The sequence below is a fragment of the Epinephelus fuscoguttatus genome, linkage group LG18, assembly GCF_011397635.1.
Source record: "Epinephelus fuscoguttatus linkage group LG18, E.fuscoguttatus.final_Chr_v1".
Classification (NCBI taxonomy): domain Eukaryota; kingdom Metazoa; phylum Chordata; class Actinopteri; order Perciformes; family Serranidae; genus Epinephelus; species Epinephelus fuscoguttatus.
The window spans coordinates 18,250,936-18,263,494 of record NC_064769.1 but is presented as its reverse complement, the minus strand read 5'-3'; the positions used below and the strand labels follow the sequence as shown (position 1 = coordinate 18,263,494).

At 38.8% G+C, this 12,559-nt stretch overlaps 1 protein-coding gene across 1 annotated transcript in view; it reads right to left on the bottom strand.

The window, feature by feature from the left end:
* Positions 1-3,175: 3,175 nt before the first annotated feature.
* Positions 3,176-12,559, bottom strand: part of tbx5a (T-box transcription factor 5a) — a 30,710-nt gene continuing 21,326 nt past the window's right edge. The window contains exons 8-11 of the mRNA XM_049604374.1: positions 12,006-12,158; positions 8,880-8,971; positions 7,292-7,524; positions 3,176-5,792 (exon numbers count right to left, since the gene is read on the bottom strand). Coding sequence (XP_049460331.1) covers positions 5,200-5,792; positions 7,292-7,524; positions 8,880-8,971; positions 12,006-12,158 — 1,071 coding nt within the window. The 3' untranslated portion in view covers positions 3,176-5,199. The remainder of the gene's footprint in view (positions 5,793-7,291; positions 7,525-8,879; positions 8,972-12,005; positions 12,159-12,559) is intronic.

Genomic DNA, 12,559 nt, shown 5'->3' with positions numbered 1-12,559 from the left:
CGTTATCCACTTACTCCATGAACCATTTTAGGCTGCACTGTACAGATGAGTCCACTGGTTCAGCTCAATTAAAAAATTAATGTAACAATTTGCATGCATTTTTTAAAAGTAGTTCATTATTGAGCCAATGCTATGAGTCTCGTATAGTGTGACACACTCAAATAGTTACGTACATCCAACATGATTTGCTTTGACCTTGAAAAACTTAATTAAGTTGAATCAACTTAATATTGATCCAAAAGTTGTGGTGATATGTAGTGGTGAAATTATTATTATTTTATGTTTATACTTTATTATTTATGTGGTTGTCAAATTATTATTATTTTGTTATTTATATTCCAATGTATTCATTTTTATTCCACGCTACTGAAAAATGTCAAAAGTGTTTTGGATTTTGAACAACTTCTTAAAATAAGTTGTCAACTGACTAAATTACATTAATGTAACAAACGTAATTTTTTATGCTAAAAAAGTCTTTATTCTAAGTGTTATCCACTAACCCCATAAATCATTTTTAGAGTGAAAGAATCATGGTTGGGCATTGACATAATGTAACATGCAACATAACAAGACAGTGTACTTTACTGTGACAGCATGTCGTTATGAAGGTACATAACCAAAAATAACAATGTTTATATTTGGTTTCACACGGAACATGAACTTTGGTCTGTTGGGTCAAAGTCCTGTGTTTGTTTTACTCATCCATCACCCCAACCTTTTTTACTAAGAAAACTCCATTGCTCTCTATACTAATGTTTCCTGACTTTTATCTTTTTCTCTCATCACAACAACCTGCAGCACATAGTCACATGATCACTGCCTCCTGGCACGTGGGTTATATTTAAAGTTCACTCTGTCACCAGTAAATAAATTATTTTAAACATGGGTGAGAGGAATTTAAGTTGAGATAAATGAACTTAGACTGCAAATAATAATAATAAACTATTAATACTAATAAGCTACTGTATATAGCATATATTATAACAATTTAAAGTACTGGGCAATAATGATGCTATAAAGAATTTCATTGTTAAAACCTGGTCTAAAATTCTTCACACTTATCACAAATTTGTGATGAAGGAACTTTTGTAAAAATAATTTTATCTGTGTTACGCCCTCCACTTCAATTTAACTAAAGCACTCCACCAAAGAGGAATGGTTTGCCCAAAAAAAAGCCATGGTGGTGTGACAGTGAGTCAGCGTGCACAAAACCATCATCCTGAAACTGAATCACCTAAATGAATCCAGCCATTGTAAATTTTATTATTTACACCTGTGCTTTTCCTATCATGCAAACATCTGCTATGAAATGGCCTGGTTGTTGTTGTTTTACAAATCAACACATCTTCACTGTTGCACTCCCAGCACCCCCCAGGTGTGTCGCATCAGTGGCTAATTATGAGTCTTACTCAAGTGGGATGTGTTATCTCCACTCCACCCTCCACTCTCTTCCTAAACGATTAAATAAAACAGGCACCAGAGAAAGAGGGACATAACTTGGCTTCAGTCAGTGACAAGATGCTGATAGAGGTAAATGAACATTACGTTAGATAGCATGTTGCAGTTGTTGCCACTGAAGGTAAATATATGAAGACATCTTTACACAGACTCTTTAAACTCAATATACTGTATTATCATTGTCAGTGACTCAATTAGTAGCTTTTAGCGGAGACCCTCCCCTCGCTGGTGACTGAGGGCGCCCATGTCCACTCAACCGTGATACACACTACATAACTTCCTAGTTAAAAGCTTATTAAAAGCCCACAAAAGCCGCAGAAACAGTCACGATGTGATAACTGCCACAAACAGTTGGCTGCTAAACTATCAACCTTATAAACAGTGTTTGTACAGACCTAGTTTTTTTTTTTTTTTTTTTACACAAAACTGGGGGGAAAAGGCTGAGCTAGCAAACAACTTTGTCCAGACAGCAGACATCTAATCCCTGGGATTATCTATAGGGTTAAGGGATGCTGGGAACAATATACAGTAATTAGTTGCCACCAGCAAGTGCATTTATCTGATGCTATCTCACGGTGTCTGTGTCCTATGGCAAATAATGTTTGGTTTACAGACAACGTACAGCACAGTTTAAAGGCCCTGCACATCCACACAGGTGTTTTCAGTCATTCCGATTCGACCTCTGCTCAGTGTGAAGGTGGGTGGAGCCATTTGAAGATTATGCGAGATCCCAGGTACAAATAACAATGATAAAGACTTGATTTGTCCCGCCCTGACAGGTGCAGCGAGGCAAGCAGTAGAGTCAGTAAAGCAGAGTTAGTAAAGCTCTTTTCCCACTAACACCCACTAACATCTGGCTTTTGTCTTTAGTGGGAAAGGTTACAATTACCATTTATTCCCCGGACAAATGACTCTGCCAGTAGTCACAGATATTTATCGGCTCCAGCTTCGATCAGCAGTGATAGAAACATGGCACCCTTTCACTTTCACTCCTTTTTCGGTGAGATGTCAGTAACTTCTGCAACCCTGAGTCTGTTTACTAACATGCATCTTGGCGTGAGCTGATCATAAGATGACAGCTCAAGTTTGTCGGTTGACACCTGGCGTTAGAATGCATCTCCATGTGTCTCGAGTGACCACTTCTGATTGGATCTTTATATGGAAATAAAAATGGAGCCTATATAATTTCATTCACCACCATAGGAGGCTACTGCTAGGAAAAGTGAGCTCTGCACTGGGGACAGTTGGTGAGAGTCCACCTACACCCACAAAGTGACAGGGCTGTTAGCATCACATGGCTTATGTTACTTAACAGTTATTAACAGGTTTAACGACAGACTCAAGCTGTTTCAGTGTCAGTCGGAGTTTCTTTGGATGGTTTAACAGCTGCTGTTGTGTTAGCTTGTGCTGACCAGGCAGACGTGAGAGGAGAGCGGCTGCAGAGCGCTGTGTCCACCTGTGTGACAGCAGCAACAGAAAGTTTGCCTATACAGCTGGGAGTCAGATAAGCATGGACAGACTTTAGCATAAACAGACAAAAGAACGCTGCTTTAATGTTTTAAATTTATTGCATGTATTCTGTTATGTACATGTTTATTTACAAAGTTATCCATGTTTTTCAATCTTATTTTGATACTTTCTGACAGCTGTATAGTATTCTCCTGATTTCTATATAAGTATGATTAGAAAATCCTATAAACAATCATAAGAAGCAGGCTATAAAAAAAGAAAGAAATGGGACCATTTATCTTTTATGCAGGAGCAAGCTGATTTACAGAGTTGAAAAATAAATACTATTGACAAATAGCATTCCATCAACTATACGCATTTTAGAAATTTGCCTTTGTCCACATGTAAAACACACCTCTAACATACACTCATCTGTATGGTGAAACTGACTTGCTTTATTATGTGTGTCAAGGCAATTTTGTTTGCAATTTACATTCTACTGTATGTGGTACATGTTGATTTAGTTTGATTGTCAGAGAAGTGCCATTTTGGGGATTAATACAAAATATTTTAAAGCACAAACATTCACTGAGTACAGCATGAGACTGCATGAAACACACAACTAGAACTTACACAAAGATAGGCAATCTCCTTCAAACTTTGCAGGGCAGTTATGTCAGAGAGAGGGCAAAATATTTAGATGCAAAGACCTTTGTCAAACTGTACTATGAAATGAAATGCTGTAGATTGTCACAGCCAATTGCCCAGTGGAGCATGTGTTATATCATACCATCCAAATAAATATTAAAATTTAGATTCTTCTTCCAATGTAACAAGGTACACACATGCACAACGCAAAGACTGTGGCAAGGTTTTGCAGCAGGACAATGCAGAACAACAAACTATCTTTGAAGGCACAGAGTTTGCTAGAATCCATTACTGTATCCTGTTTTCAGACCAGATTTGTTTATAAATGTTAAAACAATGGCATGGAAAATATATTTTATTATACAAACACATTTAGAGTTGAAATCACATTTGATGCTTGTGCTGTGTTTTGAATCTTACTTCACCAATGCCGATTCATTAACTGGTAATCATGACATATTTTATTTTTGGTGCCAATGGGAATAGTTCCAATTTAAAATTACACTATTAATTTGTGTAATTAAGCTTTTTTTGGTCCAAAACAATCCCTGTAAGACAGCAATAAGCCCTCTACACTTTGGATTATAACTCACATCAGTTTTTTCTCCACTCCATTAACTCTCACTAGTATGAATAAAGCTGAAAGTTTTTCAAGGTTTGAGTCACGTTTTCACGGCATGCCTGCACTGCACTTTAATTCAGTGCACCTTGCAAACTGAGAGGTAAAAAGTAGCTGATTAAATTTTGGATATGATGGCAAAAACTGGGATGTCACAATGTCATTGGCTACATTCTTGTGCTTCATCTTGTAGAGCTCATCTGTGTTCTGTGACACTACTGCCAGTTTGAACGCTGAGGAAGGGTGTCCACCCGAAATTTTCCGTGCATGAAGAAATGAATTAATTGAAGGGCTGCCCTACTTGTGATTTTTACTGTCATGTTTCTCATAATGGCATTAAGATTCAATCCTGGACATTCATGTAAATGTACCCAGCAACAGGACAGATTTAAGAGCAAGCAAATTCACCAAAGAGCCACAACAAAAGCTCCCATCTGCTTATTCATTTTTTAACTTATAGCAATTTGACTACAAAGTAGGTGTTAGCTACAAAAACTTAAAAGAAAATGAAACCTCAGGATAATGTGACAGAAGACAAACGTCTTTTTTTTCTCTTCAATATAAACTCGGGACATGGATACAAAACAAGCGTTTTGTAATTTGACATCCAAAAAACACCACCGCACAAGAACCCCATCAACATGGGGGCTGCTGGCAAAGCATCTGAAGCATTTTTTGTTCTTCTGTTCAGGGTCTGGATTCCCACTGTATTCACTTTGTCTGCACTGCAGCAGTCTCTGTGTATGCTGTGGTCCAGCTCCTCTTTGTTCATGTTTATGCTGTTTGCTTATAAGTGCAGATGCTGTCACAACAGGTTAAGTGATAAGATGCTTGCTTTCCTACTTCAACACCATCTTAAAAAAATCCACTGCTGTCAGTGAACCAACCCTGATCTTATTAAGATGATCAGCAACACATCTTCTAGAAATATAAATATAAATTCATCTAAACCCTGCCTTATTTTGGTCCTTTTTTTGTTTTTCCTTTGAATTTTTTCTCTGTTGAGTGTGGGAAAAAAAGCTCTTTTAGCTGTTCTCGTTCCACTCTGGCATGATGCTGACACTATGTACAGTGTGGTACTGGTGTGGCGAAAGTGTACGTGGTATGCCGTGTGTATAGAGGTACTCGTTTCCCTGTAGGCCAGCTGCTGGCGACTGTATCCCAGCCCCAGGACTGCACTGGCGGCCCAGAGTCTGGTGGGTCATGGAGCTCTGGTACATGGCAGCGTGGTGGCCGTCGCCCAACTGCGGAGAGGCGTGGCCCCCGACCCCGCCAAGTCTGGACACCAGAGACCCTGAGGTGAAGTGAGCAGAGAAGTGCTGGTAGGGCAGCCGGTCCATTGGCTGCATGGTGGTGACGGAGCAACTCCCATAGGGTGAAACGCTGGCCCAAGTGTTGCAGCTGATGTCCTCCAAACTAGGAACTGGCTCGGCACCCTGCGAGGCGCTAGCATACATACAAGCCTGCCGCTGGCTGGATTCACTGCGGTAGGGCCCACCGGCCAGGCCGAGGCTTTGGGCGTAGCCAACAGGACGGTAGTAATGGTCCTCCTCACTGGACGAGCTCTCCAGGTAGGCCTTCTTATAGCTGTGCTCACCTGAGTGACAGTCATCCTCCACTGCAGACAGAATTACAGAGTGTTACTGAAGTGTTATCCCTAAGTCATGTAAACAGTGTGCAGACAACTTATGTCACTAACCTAAAATGAACCATTTTAAAATGATAATTTGTTTTTAAATTCTGTTTAACGTCTCAGTGACACCAAAAAATAAAAAATAAAAAAAAAAAATCCACTATTCTGCTAATTTAAAGGTAATCAAGAAAAACAAATATACAAGTGTTAAAATGCACATTTAGATGCTTTAAAAATATATTAAAACATTTTGTAACATATTTTTTGCATGGATAATTATAGTCCCTTTTATGCACATAGTTTATATACCTTGTATACCAAATTTGAACTGTGTTTTACTTGTATAAAACATTGTTTTGTGTTTGTTACGACATACTTATACTGTGTGATACCGGACGGCACATGAAAATTAGTCAGTTTGGGCAAAAGCATATTCATATTATAATTAATTTGAATTAATGTGTGCTGTTCCTGAAAAAATAAAATACAGAAATACACATTTAGCATAATTTTGTATAAAATCTGTGTGAACGTGGCCACAGTCTACATGAAACGTGTCCATATATATAGGAGGTGATTGTAAATAACACATGTGACCCTTACTAATGTTTACTGTTATATGGTTCATTAGTGAGAAAATTACAATACACACATTTTTCTTTGCATATCACTCAGAGCAGTGTTTCTAAATCAGGGGTTCTTGAGTTTCAGGAGGTCCCCAAAAAAATGGGAAATTGTTAATATATAATAAACTGTAATAGCAGTGGGCACATCCCTCTCAGTATTTAGAACATGTGCATTTGTACCCCCAATAAAAAAATAGTTCTTTTATTTTGATGAACTGCCAGAACACGACTTAAAGACTCATAGACTCATAGATGCAACAACGCCAACGGTAAAGAAGGTGGAGACTGTTTTCAGCCTCAAAAGCAATGACTGTTATCTGGCATAAAATGGAAAGGAGATGAAGAAACTATACACAGCTGAAGCAGGAAGTCCCATGATAATTCCACCATAAATTGATGCACAAAAAGCACAAACTGCTGCATAGAAATGCACCAGAATGCAGGACATGAAATGATGGATGCTCAAAATGTTTGGAGAGGGACCACCAGACATCTTAGGTTAATATGTGTCCTCTACAAATGTTAAAAACTAACTAACTATTCTGATCACGGGCTTCACTTCTGTCATGGTTAGCTCATTAACTGCAGTTAACAGCTATATTCTGGTCTTAATCATATTTAACAACCCAAATGTTTTCGGATGGAGGTCACTGACGCGAAATCGTATTAAATTGAAATCAGTGACCTAATGTGCAACAATTTAAGGGTCCTTGACACGAAAAAGGTTGAGAACCGCTGACTCTGTGTATTTACCCAATTAATTAAAAGGCTCAGCTTGCAAAGGCAGCTCATATTGTAATAGAACCATTGTGTAAACATCAATGGATATGGATAGTGACTGCTGTGTTTGTCTCCTACCTTTCCTCTTGATGCAGTGGTACTCCTGGCCGTGCTCATGTGGCAGGGGGTAGGAGCCAGACTGAGGCAGCATGTCCTGTGAGGTGCTTGTGACCCCGTTCTCACACTGGGAGTACTGGGAGCTCAGGGCGCTCGGGGTGGCCATGCCCTGGACCTCGCCACTGAACGGGCTCTGGCTGGAACCCACCCTCTGGCGCACTGTGCTGCGAGGCACTACAGGATACTCCTTGGTACTATGCGCAGGCACACACACAAACAAATGCAGGTTTTAGTAATTATCTGCAGGTGACCCTCTAGAATATTAGTGTAAAACAGTTTTATTAGAAAACAACATCAACAGTTAATTCCTGTGCAGTCCATACAGACAATCAACAACATTCACAACCATTGACGACACACAGTGACACACTCTGAGGAAAACCCCAGCCTGCATTTCACTCCTATCAATCCACAGGATCGGTCAATAGATCATTTTGCTACTTTTGCTTCTTTGATTTCAGGGATCCCCTCAGTTGAAACAGTGACCTGGTTTTGCAATAAGCTCTCCCTTCAACATTGTAACCAAGAGCAGACGTGCATAGCTTACTGTACGCGGCAGGATTGGACAACGGCATGTAAGATTGATGGTGTGGTTTGGACTCTCACCATGCTCTATACATTTACAAGTTTTGAAAGGTGAAATGCATTTCACTCAAAATGTCGCATTAAATTGTGGCATGCACCTACTTAAAGTATCTTAACGTGTGTCTGATACAATCAAGCGTGCGATTTTTAAACAGTACTTGAAAGTATGGAAATCCCTCCCTGGATTTCCAGGGATTTTTCTCCACAGCATAAACCATGACATTAATCTGAAACGCCTAATTGCAAAGACCTTTATGCTGTGGCTCAGAATAAAGGTTATGGGTAGGAGGTAGGATTTTAGCACCTTATGGAAAAGCCAGTTTTTCCTTTTTTCAGATTTGGGATTTTTTACATTTGAATACACACAACGTTTGTATCTGCTGCCCAAAAGGGGGGAGCGAGTGGGCCGTGAGTTTCAAAACCAGATTTTCTCCTTTGAAAATGTGTTTTCCACGCAGCACGGACGCATGCTCCATCCCTCATCTGGACTGAATAATAGCAAGAGAGCAATGCGGTCCTGTATTGCCTTGGCTGCCGGACTGAGCCATACCACCAGTTCAACACACACATGCAGCAGACACATAAGCAGTTGGAACATCCTGCTGTGTGGAAGGGAGATGTTGCTGTCGTGTTTCAGAGGTTCTGCCAGATCAGCCATAAAAGTCTTCAGCATGAAAACTGGCCGAGGATCAAGAACTACACTTACATCACTGAAAATAACACTCACTGAAAATAACACTCATAACTGGCTTGCATTTGGGTGATTGAAGGATTAAAGTGGGGCTTGTTAAGTGACAGTGTGACCAGGATGTCAGTAATCCCTGCAACATTTATCTGCTCATTTGACATCATTCAGATTGTGTCATTGTTTCCACATATCAAAGCTGGCCATCAATAAAGAAAATCATCATGAATAATATAAAGTGCATAAAAAAAAGACAGATTTAAAACTTTCTATAGCTACCTTTGCATTCTGGACATCCGGTGCAGCTCCATGTCATCACTCCCACGAAAGCCTTTTGCAAAGGGGTTGTTCTCAATTTTCAGCTGGGTTATCTAAAACAGCAAAAACACTTAATTAGTAACATCTTGTCTAATGAAACCCAGTTGTTGAGCTGGTCATGTCACTTACAAGATCTTCAGCTATGCAGCATTTAAAAAAAGTTGTATGGGCCTAATTAAAACCCACACATGCATCAGCATTTTTTGTCCCTCAAAATAGAAGGGATAAATCAAGAAAATGCAACATGTCAGTATCTGCTACACCCTCACAAAACACAAATCTTTCTCAGCTTGAGGCTCATTCGATGACAGTATTACAACATGTTTTCATACAGACGAGCTCTGAAGTTTTTTTGGATGCATCTGACTGCTCACAAGTTACCCAATGGGAATGAAATAATAGATCACCTCTCCAGAAACCTAAGATGCTTTTAGGGACTCTAAGCTAAACAATTCAATAAAAGCATGTCTCAGTAATTTACAATGTTACATTTGACAGTCTTTGGCTTAAAAGATATTTGGCGCATGCTTGACAAACGTAACTAATGTGATTTATTACATGACTTCATGTTTTGGTAAAAATCTCTTTGTAAATATTAATCAGGAAAAAAAAAGGCACAGAAAAAAGCGAGTTAATCCCAAAGAGGTTAAACACAATCCAGGGATATCCCTCTCATGAGCAGTGGTTTCTGGCAGGTAATTAGTTGGCAGCTCTTGTGTGCTTCCAGCTTTCTGACAAGACTGGAGGTTTTGTCTGCACGCTGGCTGACACTCTCACCAAACCTTGTAAAATCTCTCGTGTGACACTTCGCTAGCTTCTTGTTAATACACACAGCCTGGCAGGGCATTTATATATTGTTTCATCTTTTTTTTTGTTCAAAGTTTAGCATAAAAAAACTTCAGAGTCTGCACTCTTTTTACCCCCTTGTGGGCGTTCCAAGAAAACAAAGCAGCTAGGCAAACAATTACTCATACCAAAGCGATAGCCTGAGTTCACTTTACTGAGAAAGAAAATAAAATATTTTACAAAACACATGTGAGTTTTCCTGACTTGGGCTCAGAGGATGGAAAGAATCAGAGCAGAGAATACTGTTAAAAATAATTTGGGAGTATACTCAAGACAATCGGGCAAAATTCATTCATTGCTTCAAAGACTGTGCAGATTTACTGTGTCCAAAGTATGCTCATTAAAATAACTGAGGCTTTTATAAATATATTTCCAGATGCTTTTGGATATTTGAACCTAAATTTATTAAATATAACTCAAGTTGTGGAGTTCTAATTTTTCTTTTTTTATTCTTCAGGAAAACATTTTTGTCTAGAAAACTCAGTTTGGGAAAATACTTTAATTACAGCAGTGACAGGAAACACTTGAAACCAGAGACTCTGAGCATTTTCATTAGCTGAGAGTCTAACAGGTGAATTGGACACATGCCTGCAGCGCATATTGCTTTGGCAGATGTCAGACTGTTTGATTAGACAGTTGTGGTAAAAAGTGCCTGCAAATCAGAAATGCTTGTTTTTTTCTGCAGGTCTGGAAAGCCCCAATAATTAGCCCCGGGGTTACGATCTCAGCCCCCCAATAACATGCTTGAAAATAATGAATGGTTTCTACAGCATGTCGGTCATTTGCGCTTCCTGTTCCCAGAAGCGCGGAGACTTGGGATTGGCTGCGGGGACATTATGAGCTTTCGCCCCTCTCTCCCATATTCCCCAAACTAAGAACATATAGGGCCTACACGGTTAAATGATGTTAAACAGACGCTGTTTACACATATCTGTATTCCCAAGATTTTTTTCCCCCCTCAGAAATTTCTGCTGAGTAAATATTGAGTTTTTATTTCTGCCTCAAGTCTAACTGAAGTGATAAACAAGTGTGCGGCTGCCTGGCCTCAAGAAATCACACATTCACTTAACTCTAATTTAATGTTATTATAGGCTACCCTTTTCTAAATTGTTGTGTGGAGAAAAAAAAAACAAGGAAATCTTCCAGATTTTCAGCTTTTAAACACTCACATAAGCAATAACACCGCAGCAATTTTAATTTATTATTCATTAAGGTTATTGCACCGTCAACTGACTGCAAGAACAGAACAGAAACCTCACTGGGAAAACATTATAGAAGGGAACGATTATGAATTTTATTAAGCATATTATATTACAATATAATGTGTTTTATTAATTAAAATAATTTTCAAATCAACATTTCTGTTTTTATGAACTTTAAAAAACTTGTTGCGCATGTCTCCAACACGCTAATGGCTATTTTATACAAATAAAATAAATATATAAATAGCAATCTAGAGATAATCCAGTAATCTGGTAATGAACTTAATGTCCCTGCTGTTTTTCTGCAACTGTCAAATTAGCTTAAAATCACCACATCAAATTTTAAATAAATAATTGGCACAAACTTTTTCCAAGTGTTTATAATGTAACACCTCTTTGCTGCATTACGACGCAGCCTATTATTTATTTAGATCCCTAAAACCGGCATAAACGCGTCATCATTAATTAAACTCATAATTATGCGCCGTTTTGTTTTTGTTTTTAGCTTTTATAGGGAAGCCTGCTGAGGTTTATCCGGTTTATCTGCAGCTTGTCTGGCTCTAGAAAGCGCTGCAGGCCTGCAACTTGGAAAAAAAGTCTCCTGAGGTCAGACGTCGTCTAGTCGGGTATCTGAAGTTTTCTCTCGTCTGTCAGTGACTCAATGTGATATCAGAGGTTTTCAGCTGACAGTGACAAGGCTTTAGCTTTAACCTCACAGAGAAAACAGCGCCTTTCAATTCTCTCCAGACCCGTTAAAGCTCCGCAAAACAGGCAAAATTCAACTAAACTCTTGAATGTATGATTTTATTTGGAAAGGAAAATAAAACATCTGCACAATTCTGCATTTTGGCAATTTTATTTTGCAAAATGGCTCTCTGTTTGTATTCTTGCTACTTGTTTGCAAAGTTTAAAACACTGTTAAACTTAAATCGCCTCATAAAAATCTTGCCGTGGATTTAAAGTTGTTATTTACTTCGGTACAGACTGCAATAAAAAAAAGCACAAAGCAAAATCCAAAAGCAGCCCATAAAGGACTTACCTTATGGTTCTGATAGGACGTGACCGCAATGAAGGCCGTCTCCGGGAAGACGTGAGTGCAGAAGGCCGTGTTTTTGGAGCCAAAGCCGTTATTCTCATCTGCCTTCACGATGTGGATCCTCGGCTGATACTTGTGCATCGAATTTAATATGATCTAGAAAAAAAACAGAAAATGGGAGCCTGGTGTGAGATATTAGTCAGGCCTACATGTCATCACAACAAAAAGCCCTTTCTAAAAATAAAATTTGTGGGAGAGACAGAAATAGATACACAGCCTAACATTAGGTTTGTGGAGCAGTTTGCATTGGGGAAAAAAACCCTGAAACTTCCCCTTAAATCTCTCTTTGGTAGCATGCATAACTTTATTTGTAGGTTAGGGTTGTTGGTCATGTGTTCATACAAAACAAATTGCCCATTCAGAACCCAATTAAAAAAAAATGTAATGGTGGATGTCCACTCTACATTTACTTATACATCATTAGCAAAATAAATATATAAATACATTCACTGATTAGTATACTCTATACCTACTTTATTATGTGTTATTTTTCTGTC